This window comes from Gymnoscopelus braueri, assembly GCF_963280865.1.
Source record: "Gymnoscopelus braueri genome assembly, chromosome: 2".
NCBI classification, from domain to species: Eukaryota; Metazoa; Chordata; class Actinopteri; order Myctophiformes; family Myctophidae; genus Gymnoscopelus; species Gymnoscopelus braueri.
In genome coordinates, this window is record NC_137604.1 from 61,787,509 (window position 1) to 61,806,124 (window position 18,616).

General features: G+C 46.8%; 1 protein-coding gene across 1 annotated transcript; it reads right to left on the minus strand.

The window, feature by feature from the left end:
• Positions 1–7,133: 7,133 nt before the first annotated feature.
• LOC308073357 (eukaryotic translation initiation factor 3 subunit A-like) lies at positions 7,134–18,386 on the minus strand (the record flags this gene model as incomplete). The annotated part of the gene is made up of 2 exons (XM_080412227.1): positions 7,134–7,233; positions 15,007–18,386. The coding sequence occupies 2 exons, from the start codon at positions 18,384–18,386 to the stop codon at positions 7,134–7,136; spliced, it is 3,480 nt and encodes a 1,159-aa protein (XP_080268353.1).
• Between the last annotated feature and the right edge of the window lie 230 nt (positions 18,387–18,616).

Genomic DNA, 18,616 nt, shown 5'->3' on the forward strand with positions numbered 1-18,616 from the left:
GCACTGCGCATGCGTATACGTGGACTCGCACTTTCTCTGCGCCATTCGTCTTTCACCGGTGTCGTCTTTCACCGGTGTTGCCAGATTGTGCGCGAGCAACAAGCAACCAGCTTCATGAAAAAACATGAACACAAGGTCCCACGAAGCGCGCCCTACAAGCAACAAACGAAGCGCCTTCACACATATACATTGCCTCTTGGAAAACAGCAGATCCACAAGCTCGCAACGCGTCCCCCCACCCACCTGCACTTCCACAACCAACGCCAACACACCACCACCAAAATTGCCCCTAACCCGCTTACAATCAAAGAACATGGCAACACCAACTTGGGCCACATTCCATGATTCCCTACTCCAGAGTCCCCTTCACCAGAGTTGTCAGCACTACCCTCATCGTACACACACACAGCATTAGCTGCTAACGTGGCCTGCAACTTGGATTCTGTTGCTGCTGGTTGTTAATGCAGCCTGCTAATAGTGTCTAAAGCATGTATGTGAATGTTTATGTCCATTACTGTGTTGCCGTTAGTTGGGTTACATGACTATTAGCCAAGCGCTGCCTATAATGAGCCGTTAGCGTGTAGCTAAGCTAACGAACGAGTGGCGTTCGCATGCGGTTAATGCTAACGCTGTTGTCGTGACTGAAACGGCTATGTTACACATCGTTAGTCTGGTAAATGTCATCAATGCTACCTAATTAGCCCGTTAAAGCAGGGGTCTTCAACAGGGGGTCCGGGACCCCTAGGGGGTCCTCAGAGTTGCTACAGGGGGTCCGCCAAATCTCTGTGTGATACGATCATTGTTTTTTACATTAACCACTTGAACCCTAGCATCCCTATTTTAAGGACAACTTACAAGCTCACAACGCCTCGCCCTGCGAGGCGTTGTGAGCTTGTAGATCGGCTATTTTCGGCAAAGAGGGAAAAAAGAGCAGACCAAGTACAGTATTGATGGTTTAAGTCGTTAAATGTCTGAAAATACACATTAATATGAATCCAACATCTATGAAAAGCTTTAATCTGCAACACAATTTTATGTAATATATAGTGGGGGTCCCTGCTTCATCTCTCTCTCAGTTAGGGGGTCCTTGGCCTGAAAAGGTTGAGGACACCTGGTTTAAGTCGTTAAATGTCTGAAAATACACATTAATATGAATCCAACATCTATGAAAAGCTTTAATCTGCAACACAATTTTGTGTAATATATAGTGGGGGTCCCTGCTTCATCTCTCTCTCAGTTAGGGGGTCCTTGGCCTGAAAAGGCCAACGACCCCTGCGTTAAAGAGTTTCATTTTAGTGTATTTTGTGGGTTTTGGGAACACAATGTAACGGCAGCGACGCGTTGCTGCACCATCACAGGGCATCATGGGAAATGTAGTCATTTCTGCTAATTTCGGCTCTACTGTGTTAAAGGGATATTTCACTTTCAAAACAACTGTGTGGTGAATGTTGTGTGTGGTGCTGATGTTTGTTGTGTGAAGCTTAATGTCAGAGTGTTTGTGTTGGAGCGCCTCAGTGCGGCTGCAGAGTTCATGTGCAACATCTTGCATGCGTGGCTGTGGCTTTACAGTTTTCCTTCGCCGTGTCTCACCCCCAGGGACCCCCAAGGGTCTCCAGGGACCCCTAGGAGGGGGGGGGGACCTCCTCCTTTTTTTTTTTTTTTTTTTATCCCATGATTTTGTATCCCAAACGATATTTTCTTTTGGGGGGGTGCGCTGCCAAGTGGGCGCTGCGTGGGCACTAGACGTTCAGCCCGCATAGCGGGCCGAACTTCTAGTACCCATACATTCAGGTGTATATGTGTGTGTGATTGACTGTGTGTATAAGTATGAAGTCTTGAATGTAAATACGGAATATTTTTTAGCGTTCGTTCACTATGAACTTTGTAACTGACGTACTAAAATCAAACCAACATGTACGTATAAAGGATAGGCACACATGAGTTTTGAGCTTCAGCTTGTGCCTTTTCGATCAACCAGATAGAAATGTTGGATTACAGTGTGTAATGTTTTGTGATACTGTTGATGTGGATGGAAATAAACTAAACTAAACTAAAAAAAGCTAAGAACACAAGTAATAGTAAGGTGTACATATGGAGGTATACATTGGAACCTTATGAAGAGAGAGGACACACAGTACCAACACCTGCTATCCATCCATACACTGACCTACTTCTCCATCTAACTCACTGCTTCTCAACCTTGTCCAAGTCAAAGACCCCCATATTAATATGTAATTGGCCGGAATGGCCGCGGACCCCTATCTAAACATATTTTGTGCCAGGGACCCCCCAGAAGAAGAAGTGGAAGATTCTCAGAAATATTCAAGATAATATTTATGTAAAACAATTTCAAAATTATTCAAAATGTTCCCAAAAAAATTAAATAATAATAGCATAATGTACAAGCTTGAAGTGCGCCACAAAGTGACATGCTGTGAGGTTGTAGATCTGCTATTTTTGAATAGCCACCATACACATGGGTAAAGTGGTTAAAATGATTGTAATGCTATGTTAACTACTTTTGCTGGGGACCCCCCTGGATCCCCCCCTCCCCTCCCAAGGACCCCTGGGGGTCCCCAGACCTCACTTTGAGAATCAATGGTCTACACGTGCTAGACGGCGGTCCTATTTTGGGCGTGTCATAATCAATCAAACAATCAATCACTCAATTCAAAAGAAAAATCCTGAATTCAAACATTTCCAAAAAACCATAGCATTTCTTTTATAGCAAAAATAGCAGATCTACAAGCTCACAACACGTTCTGATGTGATGCGGTGTGAAGCTTGGAGATCGGCTGCTTCTGCTATTTCTGCTATTTTCCCAGTTTTCGTGCGACACCGTCATAAAACAGGGCTTAAGAGGTGAATGGCTGTAGTCGAGGTGGCGATGAGTTGAAAGTGTTGCGAAGGAGAACGAGAGGCGTACACTCTTCCACCCATTCCATCATCGATTCCCGAGTTATTGAGAATCGTACCACCGACTGAGAAGCAGCTAGACCCACTACTTTCGTTTCTCGCCGCCTTTGACCTAGTTATTTCCCCATCTCCTCCTACCCATGAGGCGGGCAACCAACTGGACCTGATCTTCACCAGAGGCTGCTCTACTGCTAACCTGTCTGTCACTCCTCTTTCCAGTGAAAAGGGTAAGAAACTCTCTGATCACTACTTCATGTCCTACTCTCTCTCTCTCTCCTCTCCCCCCTCACAGCCTCATGTAATTTCCTCATGTCACAATCTTCGCTCACTTTCCTCCACTGATCTTTCCTCTTCTGTTCTCTCTGCTCTCCCTGCCCCTGAATCCTTTGCTCTTCTATCCCCTGATACCACCACAGATCTTCTTTTCTCTACTCTATCCTCTTCTCTCGACCATCTCTGTCCCCTCACCACCAGGCCTGCACGCCAAACTCCACCTGCCCCCTGGTTGTCGGACTCAGTGCGGACTGAGAGACGGAGCCTGAGAGCGGCTGAGCGCAAATGGAGAAATGGCAACCTCCTGGAGGACCTTCTCACCTTCCAATCTCTCATTTCTACTTTTTCCTCCTCTCTATCAGCTGCTAAAGCTGCTTTTTTTCTGCACTAAAATTCAGGCTTCTGCTTCCAACCCTAAAAAACTCTTTGAAACTTTCTCCTCTCTCCTGCAACCACCACCCCCTCCTCCCTCCTCGTCCCTCCTCCCTGACGATTTCGCCAACTTCTTTGACAAGAAGGTGAACGATATCCGATCCTCCTTCCCTCCTCCCCCGGCTGGTGCCCTGCGCACTACCCACACCCGTCTGCCTGCCACCCCCCCCTCTCTACCTTCATCTACTCCTCTTCCACCCCCCATCCCCTCTCTATCCCACTTCTCTCCCCTCTCCCCTAACGAGGTCCTTCTCCTTGTTACCTCTAGTCGCCCCACCTCATGCTCTCTGGACCCGGTCCCATCCACTCTGCTGCAGTCTATTGCACCTGAACTTCTTCCCTTCTTAACCCACCTTATTAACACCTCTCTGACATCTGGCTACTTTCCCTCTGCTTTCAAGACTGCCAGAGTCACCCCCCTCCTGAAGAAACCGACACTTGACCCCTCTGAGATCAAGAACTACAGACCGGTTTCCCTTCTATCCTTCATATCTAAAACTCTCGAACGTGCTGTCTTTAAACAACTGTCCTCCTACCTCCACCAGAACAACCTCCTGGACTCCAACCAGTCTGGGTTCAAAGTGGGTCACTCGACAGAGACTGCCCTCCTGGCAGTGACGGAGTCGCTCCATGCCGCTAGAGCGAACTCTCTCTCCTCCGTCCTGATACTCCTGGACCTGTCTGCAGCGTTCGACACGGTGAACCATCAGATCCTCCTCTCCACCCTCGAGGGGATGGGTGTCTCAGGCTCTGCACTCTCCCTGTTTGCATCCTACCTGACGGGTCGCTCCTACCAGGTGATGCTGAGAGGGTCTGTGTCAGAACCACACAGGCTCACAACTGGGGTTCCCCAAGGCTCGGTTCTGGGTCCTCTTCTTTTCTCTCTCTACACTACATCTCTTGGTGCTGTCATCCACTCCCATGGCTTTTCCTACCACTGCTATGCCGATGACACCCAGCTGATCCTCTCATTCCACCCCTCTGATACCCAAGTGGAGGCACGCATTGCTGCTTGTCTGGCTGACATCTCGGAGTGGATGTCGACAAACCACCTGAAGCTCAACCTGGACAAGACCGAGCTGATGTTCCTCCCGGGGAAGGGCTGTCCGCACCGAGACATGGCCATCACCATTGATAATGCTGTGGTGACCTCAACTCGGACTGCGAAGAATCTGGGTGTGACCCTGGACGATCAACTGACGTTCTCGGCAAACATTGCATCAGTGACAAGGTCCTGCAGATTCCTCCTCTACAACATCAGGAGGATTCGCCCCTTCCTCACGGAGAAGGCAGCCCAGGTGCTCATCCAGGCTCTTGTCATCTCCCGCCTGGACTACTGCAACTCCCTCCTTGCTGGTGCTCCGGTATCTGGTATCAGACCTCTGGAGCTCGTTCAGAAAGCTGCGGCTTGTCTGGTGTTCAACCGCCCCAAGTTCTCCCACACAACCATCCTTCTCCGTTCTCTACACTGGCTCCCCGTAGCGGCTCGCATCCAGTTCAAAACCCTGGTGCTAGCCTATAGGGCAGTGAAAGGAACAGCTCCTTCTTACCTCCGGGCTATGGTCGATGCCTACACCCCTGCCCGACCACTTCGGTCTGCCACCTCGGGGCGACTGATTGCCTCGTCACTCAAGGGTCCTTCTGGCCGATCCACACGGTCACGACTCTTTTCTGTTCTGGCCCCACAGTGGTGGAATGAACTTCCCACTGATGTTAGGACAGCAGAGTCACTGCCCATATTTCGCCGCAGGCTGAAAACCCACCTCTTCAGGAAACACTACCCTTCCTCTCTGCCTGACCTACTTGTTGTTAACTAGTTGTACGAACGCTTTCTATTGTTGTATTGTTTATTGGATCTTGTTTAGTCGATACACTTATTTGTTTTAGCTCATGCTCATTTGATTTAGCTATTTTGTCTCATCTGTTTAAGGAAATAGGTAGCTGATATATTGCACTTTTACCTTAGCGCTAGGTATACTCTTGGTTGCTTGTTTTTGCAGAAAATGCACTAAAAGACTTCTGGTGATTAGTAGTTTTCGTTCCCTACCTATGTTGAATACACTTATTGTAAGTCGCCTTGGATAAAAGCGTCTGCTAAAGGACTGTAATGTACAATAAATAAGGTTTAGGCTCATCAATGCTCTTCTTGATTCTAGCGGGTCCTGACGCGACGTCACGACTCGAGATGAACGACAGTCATGTCATTGAACTCAAATCACTGGCACAAGCATACGTCGTTCTTGACGAAGCTTTTGACTTCTGTATAAGTACACGTCCAATCTATCAAGACAGATTATGCTCATCTGTTTAAGGCAGCACTACTGCCTTAAACATGTAGTGTTATCGTTAGTAGGAATACAAGAAGCACCCGGGAGGAAGTGGACTAAGAAATGGGAGGGTACAAACACAGTTCATGTTGTTTTTTTTGTTTTTTTTAAGGAGGTGGTGCCCCCAGAGTATGTGTGTATTATTTGCCAGTTTGCCACACACCAAACTCTAACGTAGCAACGTCGGGCCGCAGTGGCACATGAGGTAGAGCGGTCGCTTGGGAAACGTGAGGTTCCCAGTTCAATCCCGGGCTCCCCCCCAGAGTTAGTGTCGAAGTGTCCTTGAGCAAGACGCTGAAACCCTAATTGCTCCCGGTGAGCAGGTTGGTGCCTTGCATGGTTTCCTCTGCCGTCTATGTATGTATGAATGAGTGAGTGTGTGAATGGGTGAATGTAATGCACAATCATTGTAAAGCACCTTGGATAAAGGCACTATATAAATGCACAATTTAACATCATTCACAATGTCTCTGACAAGAAATTGACAAAACAAAAACACACGCTTCACTCCCGCAATGTCTCTTTCACTCCACAAATTCCAAACTCCCGCGTTCGGCAACTTTCAGGGAAAAAATACTCTCACCTCCAACGCAGAGCTGACCTGTTGAGGATCCTAGCACACTCGAGGGTCGTTCCCTTACACACACACACCCACACACACACACACACACACACACACACACACACACAGTGTCGTAAAGTCACAAAACAAGTACATTTACTTATGTACCGTATATAGTACACTATACGGTACTATTTAGAAAATTGCAGATCTGCTATTTTCAAACATTTAAGTACTTTTATTTTTGGCACTTTTACACAAGTACATCTTTGAATTCTGGACTTTTACTTGTAACAGAGTATTTCTACATTGCAGTATTGATACTTTTACTTTTTCCACCACTGGTGAGTGTGTGTGTGTGTGTGTGTGTGTGTGTGTGTGTGTGTGTGTGTGTGTGTGTGTGTGTGTGTGTGTGTGTGTGTGTGTGTGTGTGTGTGTGTGTGTGTGTGTGCGTGCGTGCGTGCGTGCGTGCGTGCGTGTGTGTGTGTGTGTCGGGGGGGGGGGGCTTTGGGGACTGCGTGAACAGAGCTACAAGTAGGTCAGAGGGAGGTAAGGCAGTGCAGTCCATCTGTGGTAGTGCTCCCATGTGGGGAGCACATCAGTGGGGTAATACTGGCCATCAATTACCCTTCCCCAGTGGTCCTGTGCGGGTGGGGGGCTCCCGATGGGGTCCGAGGCGCTCCCCCCAGGTCAGCGGTGCTCTGGTACGAGAACCATCCATACCTTTCAGGAGGGAGAGGTGGGTAGAGAGGAGCTACATTTACTCTGTTACATTTACTTAAAGGAGCACTTCACCCGATTCTTGAATTCATGGACATTTTTTGCTTTTGTCGCATTCCTGAGCCAACAATCCAATATTTGACTAATTGAAGTTAAGAGGTGACCAATTTTAACAAGAGCATATTTAACTTCTGTCAAGCTGTCACAGTGTGAGAGTTGTTATTGGCCAAGAGAGCTAATTAATTTGGCGTTGCTCGTTACCTGCTGGTCTACCGAGCTGAAGGCCGGGGGTTCGTCTCCAAAACTCGGGTTCGCGAAACGTTCCATTTGGTGTCAGAAGTGGTCGAGGACCGATGGAGCGAGCCCTTGCGTGAGGGACTCGAGAAGTGAAGCGAGAAGCGCGAGAGGGCGTGCTTCAGAAAGGAGGGGATAGTGTAGCGACCCCGCAAAAGACCCGGCCTTAACCTGCTCCTCCAAGTGAGCTATAGCTCTCTTGGCGTTGCTTGTTACCTGTAGGGTCTGCCGAGCTGGAGATTGGGGTTCGACTCCAGCTCGGTGCACGAAACGTTACGATATGTGAGCAGGCCTGGTGTTTCGGGCATCAACTCGCGAGTTGAAAAACAGTAGAAACTAGCTAAATAACTTTTTTATTTTTTTGCTGATTAACACAGTTCGAATGTTAAAGAAGGTTTCTATTGCAAAATATAGTCGTGGGAGAATCATTAAATGGTTACATTTGTAGGGCAAAGTAGGCTCTACTATGCTGCTTTTGAACGAGTCTCTGTGTTACTTTGGGGGGGTGGAGAGACACTTGGCCAAGATTTGCATAGAGTTTCGATTGGTCGCTAGCTAGGCATTGTACTCCGGTTTCACTGAGCCGAGCTAGTGTTGCCAGGTATTGTTATTATAAGTTAGCCCCCAAGATTTTATTTGAAAATAGCAGATCTATAAGCTCACTGTGCGTCGCTCGCGATGCGACGCGTTGTGAGCTTGTAGATCTGCTATTTTCAAATAGCTGATGCATACAGTAGGGTTAAAATGCTCATGTGGCCCATAGTAGCTTATTTTGGGCTTTTTTCCCTAGACCTGGTTGCTTATTGCTCTCATAGAATCTGGCAACACTGGTCTCTGGTTATGTGGCTTTGTTTCTTAACTTTAGGCGCATAGCGAAAGTTGCTCTGATCTGATCAGCAGAAAGGATTATTCATTCATTTTCCTCCGTGTGTTTGATGACCCCCCCCCCCCCCATTTTGAGCTATACCAACCTTTCAGCTAAACAGGCCGCTCGTTTCTATGGAAGTATTCCACTGTATTCCACAACGTGTAGCTAGGCTAGATGGCATAGCCTTGTTAGCTCGTTGTGGCGAGTGTCTTGCCTGAACTGCAACCTGGTGTTTGGACTTTCTTCATTTACAGCCCGTACATCTACATAAACGTTCAGATTTCAAATGTAAAGTGCTTAACGCATGGCCACGGATGTTACAATTATGTACGGACCCACATAAGTACACGTATCTTCCGTATTGTTCAATAAAAAGCATTTTAATCCGATCGGTGGCCATTTTATCCATTTGCTTTAAACTACGCGACCGCATCGGTTGGGAGGTGTATTGCACTCTTGATACATTATAACTATGAAAAAATGGCTGCCGATCGGATTGAAATGCTTTTTATTGAACAATGCGGAAGATACGGGTACTTATACCCACCCGAAGTGAATTGTAACATCTGTGGCCATGGGGTAAGCACTTTATATTTGACATCTGAACGTTTATGTAGATGTGCAGGCTGTAAATGAACAAAGTGCAAACGCCATGTTGCAGTTCAACAAAGACGTCACGACGTTGTGTAGCTGCTTATTTGCAGTTGTGGAAAGTACATTTTACACAAGTACTGTACTTAAGCTCACAACGCGTCGCATCGCGACGTACATTGGCTATTTGAAAATTGCCGATCTACAAGCATGCATTGTGAGCTTGTAGATCTGCTATTTTCAATTAAATATTTTATTAAATCTATTGTGATGATGATTACTTAATATGCCTATTTTTTACAACACAGATCCTCTATGGGGGTCCCTGGCACTAAATAGAGTGGACAGCATGGAGGAGTTATTAGAGGAGTGGCTAGGCTGAATAAATTACCCATTGTTCACGCCCATTACCTGGAGCTGAGAGGTGCTCGAAGTGACAATTCTTTAGAAGGGATTATCTCAGTTTGCACTATTATAGATAACCAGATTCAAATGAGCACATCTTCTTCAAATATGTTCCGATTTCAATGAATGATACATCATATGAAAGCTTATATTATGTACTTCAACAATCTGTAATAAAATAAAAATGCCCCCTTGCTACATAAAGCACTGTACCCGCTCACATATTATTCATATATATATATATATATATATATATATATATATATATATATATATATAGTAGTTTGCATTGGTCTCCTACCGCAGCGGACACCACAATTATTGAATAATGATGGGCTCAGGAATGCAACACAACAAAAACAAAAAATAATAATTCAAGGCTTTGTGGGGTGAGCAATTGATAGAATTGTCCTCTTTTTTTGGGTGTAGTATTCCTTTAAGCAACTTTATGAATAAATTGTACTTAAACTTTAAGCAGTTGCGGACAAAGTAATCAACCCCAGTACTTAAATCAAAGTATGGATACTCCTAGTCAAATATCACTCAATGACAACAAGTGAAAGTTGACTACTTTTACTTCTATTTGAGTCATTATTGCCACTTAATGCATACATGTATAATATACGTAGTTGACTGGAGTCCCCCAGGGATTTATACTAGGGACACTGCTTGTTTCCCTCTACACCAAACCTCATCGGCTGAAAATAGCCGATCTACGAGCTTTGCATTGTGAGCTTGTAGATTGACTATACTTTGGCTGAATGTTTAGCCCCAGAGAATAGGGACGCTAAGGTTCAGCTGGTGATTTTTTTAAACCCATTCAATCGGGGAAAACAGCTGTGTCACCTTGGCTAGCAGCTATACAAGCTCATAGCACGGGCGGCCCTGAGTGCCGCGCTATGAGCTTGTAGATCTGCTATTTCTATTTTAAAGAAAACGTGAACATGTGTGCAACTCTTTGAAAATGTACTGTATACATTTTTATCTTTGCTTCTGAGGGTCCCAGGTAGCCTGGTTTCAGACGAATCTGCCATTGCAACAAAAAAAAAATGCCCGTGGCAGATTAGGTCTGGCCCCTCTCAATAGAGATTTGATTTCTCTCCCTCCGAAGTTGTGAGGGACCAATCAGGGCCCAGTATGCAAATATGGGGCGGGTTTATGCCCCTCGGAAATGCAGGTTCCACAGAGAGATTCCAGACTAATATCTACGCAGTGATATTAGTCTGGCCATGCCGGGCTAGGTCCCAGGAACAACATATTTTGAGATGGGGGGTCCACGGACAAATACATATAATTTTGGGGGTCCTTAACATGAAAAAAGTTTGAGAACCACTGATATTATAGCATAACATAAGGTTTTAAAAAAAAAAGAAAATGTTCAAAGATTTGAGTTACACATATTCGCTTAAAAAATGTAATATATATTATTTTCAATAATGGATGGACGCTGGGGTTCGAGTGGTTAAAAAGTATTTATACTTTTACTTGAGTACAGTTTCTGGCTCCCCTGCCTTCCTGCAGCACCTCACCGTCCCATCGGGGACTGAACGCGGTGCTCTTGCTGCGAGCCACGGAGCGACAGGAGGTTTCAAGAGCATTTCGAGGGTAGTCGTTCAGGGACAGAGGAGGGGCTTTCTGCCTCATTTACCCTGCCTATGTTTTTTTTTTTTAAATATATATATATATATACTTCAGCTAATTTTATGATTATTTAGAGGTGCACTGCCCCGATTGTGTCCGGGCTGCAAAATGACAGCTTTGGGGTTTGTAAGTACCGAACTCTCTGAAGACAGAGAGTACTCTGTCTTGAAGTGTAATCGGAGAGGAGACCCCGTTTCCTTGCCCCAAATTAAGTGGAATTAACCCATTAAGACGAGGAACGTATCTGTGTAATTTCTTCAGATTTATTTGGCTATTCCAAAATAGCAGATATACAAGCTCTATGAGTTTGTAGATCTACTGTTTTTGAAAAATCGTGATTTTCTTTCTTTTAAAGCGAACATTTGTAACTCAAATCTTCAAGCATGGCTTGCGTTACTTCGGCAGTGTTTTTTTATTTCTTTTTGGTCACTTTTTGGTTACCAATTTATTTATTCCCAATGTATTTGTCACCAAGCATGATGCTTGATGCTTGGTGACCAATAGTTCCTAATCTCTCAAGACAGATTCAGAGCTCCGCGGCTGAATCTGTCGGGAGCTCATGTTACAACGTGTATAGTTAGGAATGCCAGGAATGTACACAAAGACACGTGGACCGGAAGTGGAGGGCTGAGGGCGGGACCTAGCGGCCAACATCTTGTTATCCACATTCTATTGGGAGGTCCCCCAGAGTCAAATTCAAAGAAAAAAAAACTATGGGTTCCCAGATTGAATAGTTCCAAACATTACTGTTTATTTCCATACACTACTGTATAGTTCATTGTCCATTTTGACCCCTGGTGGGGCCCCAGACCGAATGTTGAGAACCAGCGTACATGCTGACAACAAAGTGCTGGTGGGGCCCCAGACCGAATGTTGAGAACCAGCGTACATGCTGACAACAAAGTGCTTCTGAGTTCTGTGCAGGTGTTAGTCCAGTAACCTCATTGGTCAGTATGTCCATCATGGCTCTTTGGCTGACTCCCCATGGCGTCTGTAGTTTTTGATTTTTCGTTATAGTTTAGTTTTAGTTTGTTTTGATTTTTCTCCTTCTAATTCAGTTGGTTATAAATAGTTTTTTGATCAGATTTGCTAGTTTTGTTTTTTAACTTTTTTTTTGTTGTTGAATAAAATCAGTTACTGGTAGTGTGTTTGGCACAAATCAAAAGACACACTGTTAGTTCCGTTAGTTTTCGTTCAATATAATCGTCGTGGCCCTTTCCTTTTCCCCCTCATCTACTTCAAATTATCTTCACCGCAAATGGCCACATCTACAAGTTCACAACGCGTTGCGTTGCAGATTGGCTATGTTCGCAGAATGTTGGCTCTTTTCATCGAATGGTTCGCCTACATGCCAAGGATATGTTGCGAGGGCTCATATGGTTAATACAGTGTTTGGCTAGCACTATCTCAGACTCCTTTCCATCGAGGAAATTCCCAATTCAACCCAATTGTCAATATTCAGAAGTGAGACAGCTTTGTCTACTTTTAATCACGATGAAAAAAACTTTACGTGAACAGCGGAAACCTGGTACTCAAAGCAGACCCTGCATTTAGATGTCAACAAATGTGTAACAAGGTGCATATTACACAAAAAGTGTTTCTGATGTGCACACACGCCATTATGAATACAAATGCACAAAAAAAATCCACAGATACAAAAAAAACAACACTTTCATTTTGAAGATAAAACGTATAACTACAAATCATCCGATATGTGAGCGGGTACAGTGCTTTAGGCAGCAACGGGGCATTTTTCATTTTTCATTTTATTACAGATTGTTGAAGTACAGAATATAAGCTTTCATATGATGTATCATTCATTGAAATTGGAACACATTTGAAGAAGATGTGATCATTTGAATCTTGTCATCTATAATAGTCCAAACTGAGATAATAGCTTCCAAAGAATTTCCACTTTCTAGCACCTCTCAGCTCCAGGTAATGGGCGTGAACAATGGGTAATTTATTCAACCTAGCCACTCCTCTAATCACTCCCCCATTTTCGGATTTTTACTGTGGAAAGTAACTAAGTACATTTACTCAAGTAGGCTACTGTACTTAAGTACATTTTTTTAGGTATTTTATACATAGGCTATTTGAAAATAGCCGCTCTACAAGCTCACAATGCGCATTGCAACGTGTTGTGAGCTTGTAGATCAGCTATTTTCAAACATTTGAGTACTTTTACTTTAGGTACTTTAAGTATATTTTGATGCCAATACTTTTGTACTTTTACTTTGCTTGAACGTAACATTGTGAGCACAGGCCTTTTACTTTTTATATTGTGGTATTGCTACCACCAAGTGCTTCTTCCACCACTAAATTTGACCCACTGGTAGTCGACTATAGTCGAGGTTTACCTACTAATGATAAAGATACGCACCAGCTATAGGTCCTGGATTAACTCCAACCTGGTGTTTGCACTCTCCATTTACAACCCGTACATCTACATAAACGTTCAGATTTCAAATATAAAGTGCTTACCTCATGACCACGGATGTTACCATTCACTTCGGGTGGGTCTAAGTACCCGTATCTTCCATATTGTTCAATAAAAAGCATTTTAATCCGATCGGCGGCCATTTTCTCATAGAGTTATAATGTATCAGGAGTGCAATACACCCCCCAACCGATACGGCCGCGTAGTTGAAAAAAAAAAACGGAGATGGCCATCAATCGGATCAAAATGCTTTTTATTGAACAATAAGGAAGATACGGGTACTTATGAGGGCCCGTACATAATTATAACACCCGTGGCCATGAGATAAGCACTTTATATTTGAAATATGAACGTTTATGTAGATGTTGTCAATGGAGAAATGCAAACACCAGGTGTACGTTCTGCCATGACGCTTGGCGGCGAGCTAACAATGCTAGCTCCTAGCCTCGTTACTCCACTGTTGTTTTGGCCACATCTTCAGTGAAATACTTCCATACGAACGTCGAGCGGCCTGTTGTTTAGCTGGGGCTGCCCTCACCTACTGTAGCTGCTGTGTTCGCTACAATGTTATATTGTTTATACAACTAGATTCTGTCCCGAAAAAGACTAACGCAATACTGGCCGCTTCCTATCCCTGGTCCAGAGCGTTAGTGAGATTATTTGTATTTACTCCACTGCGCCCTCTACAGATCTGGACAATTTGAACTAACCATTAACCAAATCTGTAGAGGGCACTGTGGAGTAAATAAAAATAATTTCCGTCTCGCGGACATAATTATATATTTTATTTTCTGCCCAAAAAGTGTATTTTACAGAGTAGGTGGGGTGCTGAGAGGCTTCCCACCTCCGAAAATAGACTTTCTACAACACAAAATAGCCTTTGTTTCGGTGAGTAGCGAAATGGTTTTGTTTATTTTCACTACTCTTGAGGGAACTTGAGGGAACTGACTAACGCTCTGGACCAGGGCTAGCCGCTTCCCACCGTGGTGAAGTTAGTTTCAGCCTCAGGTTGAATATTCACCCAGTGGATATTACTCCAGTAAAGTAAAATACCTCAAAATTGTACTTAAGTACAGTAATTGAGTAAATGTACTTAGTCACTTTACTCCACCACAGAGAGGAGCGAAACTGATGGGCGGGGATTAGGCTTGTAACCAGAGAACAATGGGCCAACGACCAACCAAAACCACTCCTGCTACTGTTGTCCCTGCAAGTTAAAACGACTCTCCGCCCCCACAAGACCGACAGAAACACACAGAAACACTGCTGTGTTTGTAATGTAATTTAAACCACTTAATGATTCTAAAACGGATATCTGTTGGGATCGAAAGCTTCCTCAACATTCGAACTGTGTTAATATGGAAAAAAACGAAAATCAGCAAAAAAAAAAAAAAAGTTATTTAGCTAGTTTCTACTGTTTTTCAACTCGCGAGTTGATGCCCGAAACACCAGGCCTGCTCACATATGTGTGGATTCCATTTCGCTTGTGTGTGGATGATTTAGACTGTAAGACACGTCATTATGAATAGGCCTATACCGCTTTGAGTCGTTCGAAATCTGTAAATTTTTCCCGCTGGTGACATTTTCCTCCTTTGGCGTGTCTCTGTCCTCTCTGCGCTCCCCGCCCTTATCACCATCAACAACACGACGCCAAGACCCTCCCTCTTCTGGCTCTCTGGGTGGGGATCTCTGTTCGGGCTTATACCGCCGCTTGGCATCGCAGCGTTCATTGCGCCGATCGGCGGGCAAGTCTCTCCAACCGTCGGTGTCGCCCGCCGCGCCTCTCTTCCAGACGCCGCCTTCCTCTCTCTGCGAGCGACGTTCTCTGAACTGCTCACTGGGTCTCTCCTCTCCCTCTTCATTGGCGTCACCGCCGCCAGCGCCGCCAGAGCCACCCGGACTTTCCTCTCGGAACTTCTCTCTTTCACGCCAACCACCGGGTCTGCTGCTGAGAGGCTTCCAGAGCTTGCCGTCATCCGCGCCGCCGTGACGGGGTCCGTCATCCGTGCCGCCGCCTCTCCTGCCAACTTGGTCATCCTCTCCGCCCGTCCTGGGACCCCAGTCGTCGTCGGGACCCCCGCGTCTGGCTCCCCTGCGGGGTCCGTTCCCTCGTCTGGGTGGCTCTGTCTCTTCTATGCCATCTTCGCGGCCCTCCTGTCTCCGCTGTCCCCTGTCCCCGCCGGTACGACGCCATTCCGAGTCGGCTTCCGGCGCGGCGACGCGCCTCTTCCATCCTCCTCTACCCTCCGCCTTCTCGGACCAGTCCGGCCTGGCCGGTCGCTCTTCCAAGGCCCTCCTCTCCTGTTCGAGCCGCCGCTCGCGCTCCTCAATCTCCTGCGTACGGGCACGCTGCTTGTGCTCCTGCTCCTCGAGCTTGCGCAGATGTGCCAGGTACTCCCTGTGCGCCTCCTCTCGCTGCTCCTGCTCTATACGCTCCAGATCCTCACGCTCTTTCTTGAGTCGTTCCTCGCGCATGCGCTGGGCCTCTTCCTCTTTCTGCCGGTAGGCGGCGTTACGCCTGTCTTCTTTACGTTGCTTCTTCCTTTCCTCCAGACGCTTGTCCCTCTCCTCCACTAAGCGCTCGTTGAATGCATTAAGTTTGTCCTCGTAAACGAAGCTGCGGGCTGCCGTTATTTTGGACACAAAGTGTTCCTTGTCCTTCGTCATCCTGGACATGCGCTTCTTGTGCTCCAAGGCTTTCTCATGCTCCACTCTCATGTTGCTGATCATCTCCTCCTGCTGGAGCCCCCACAGCTCCATGTCCTTGACACGCTGCTCCTCGTAGGCCTGTCTGACGAGGGGAATCTCCTCAAGGTGTTTTGCTCGCTCAAAATGGTCAATCTTCTTCTCCTGGGTCTTTAGACGCTCCTGGAGTTTATTCTTCTCTTTTTCCAACTGCTGCACCTGTTTGTTCATAATGAAGTCCGAGTCCAGCTCCTTAAAGTCCTCAATATCGATATCTTTTAAGGCCTTGGCTCCCAGTTCGGTCTTCTTGGTCTGCTCCAGCAGCTCACGCACCGTCTTCATCTTGATCTGCTTATGCTCCTGCATTATACGCTCCTTCTCGCGCTCCATGGCCTCCTGCCGAAGGTGCTCCTCCTCTGCCTTGCGGACCTTATGCATGTTGGCATCGCGTTGCTCCAGCTCCTCCTTCTCTCGCTGACAGTTCATGCTCTCCAGGCGCTCCTTGCACTCCTCTATGGTCTGTCTGCGCGTTAGGATGCGCTGGTGCTCCTTGTGGGCATTTTTCAGGCAGGCGGCGATGGCCTGCTGGTGCTGCTCCTCGCGATCTTGCAGGATGGAGGCAGACTTGATGATTTTGATGGCCATGGTCAGAGAAGAGGACATGGTCGCCAGCTGGTTCCTAATCTGCTCTGATGGCATTTTCTGCAACATTGAACCAACCGGGGAGTTGTCCTTGGCCGAGTAGTTCAGGTCGGAGCCAAAACTCATGGTACGAGATATGTGGTCGATTCGAACCTGCAGATCACAATGTCGAGCAGCATCCACAACGCAGCGCTCCAGCTGGAAGGCGTCTACGAATGGAACCAGGGAGGCCAGACGGCTGAACTCAATGCTCCGATAGATCTGAGCAACCTGTTGCAGGTGCCGAAGGACGGCGTTGCTCTGCAGGTGAGGGACATACTGCTGGAGGTCAGCTTGCTTCTCTGCTTGGTCTCCTACCCAGTTCAACACCTTGGTCACTCTATCGCTCAGCTGAAGCGGGTGGAAGTCCACCTCCAGCCAGTTGTAAAGCATATTCACTTCAGGCGAACCGTGCTGCAGCATGTTAAACCTTACCATGTCTTTGATAAGACTCTGGCGTGTCGGTGGGGACGGCAAGCCCAGGAGGCTGGCCAGTTTACAGTGCTTCTCCACAGTGATGCCGTCCATGTCCAGGAAACGAGAAATGTCAGTGCGCTCGGGGGTGATGGGAATGGACAGCGTGGCCAGAAGGACCCTGGTGGACATCCTCCGCATCTCCTCCTGGGTGAGGTTCTTGCGCGTCTCCATGGAGAGATGGTAGAGTCGGTGGAGGGTGCAGGTGTGGAAGAGTGCGTTCCCGCACTTCCAGAACACGGTAGACACCCTGCTGTAGTAATTGGCCATCAACTGGGCTTTGGGAGGCTTCTTGGAGAGGGCGAACAGGCTGTGGATGTCCTCGATCGCCTTGAAGGCTTCCTGCCAGAGCTCCATGCTTATGGCGCTGTCTAGCTGCGCCAGGCGCGTCTCCAAGTGCATGGACTGGCTGTCTGTGTTGTTCAGGTTGACCGCGGTGCCCGGGTGGTGGTGGTGGTGGCGCTGCTGCATTTGACTCAGGTGCGTGCGCAGGTTGCCGCAGAGCTTACGGAACTCGGCCTTGCGGGCATACTGGAGACAGAACTTGAAAGCCTGCTGGGCAATGTCGTGGTAGAGGCGCTCTAGCGCGGAGTTGTTACGCAGCAGGTCCAAGCACTGGTGGTAGGACTCCCACAGGAACTTCACCCAGGGGTTGAGCAGCAGGCGGTCAGTGCGATCCTGAGTGTTCTCTCCGCTCACGGCGCTGAGGAACACAATCGCCAACATATGGATGTTATTCAGATCCTCTATGTCCAGGACTGTCTGCTGAGACTCCGTCTTCTCCTTGGCCATCTTTGGGTATGCCCTGACCACGTTCTCGAGGGATTTGATGTTCACCTGTTGACAAATGTTTTTGTACTGGTATAGCCCCTCTTTCGCCAGGTGGCTTTGGCGCATGTCCACGCACACCTCCAGGTACTTGAGCATAATGGACTCGTGGATCTTCTGCCACGTCCGATGCTTCTTGCTCTTGATGACATCATAGAGAACGTCTAAAGCTGGCTGCTTTTTGCCAACCTCCAAGAATTCATTGGCTCGTTTCAGAGCATTTTCTGGTCGTTGAAAATGTGTCGGCATTAATGTGAAAGGTTTATGTTGGCACTAATTCAAAAGGTTATGTGAGGCTAGTGCGAATGTGGCACGTTTATAGTAAGGGCTCCTATATATGGCTGCCGCCATGGGTCATACGTCACTGGATCATCATGAATGCCACATCCTGGTTGGGAGGGAACACTGTGTAGGTGAGCCATGCCGTCATTACAGCCCGTCTTGTTACAGCGTGGCACCTAATTTAGAAGAGTGTTCGT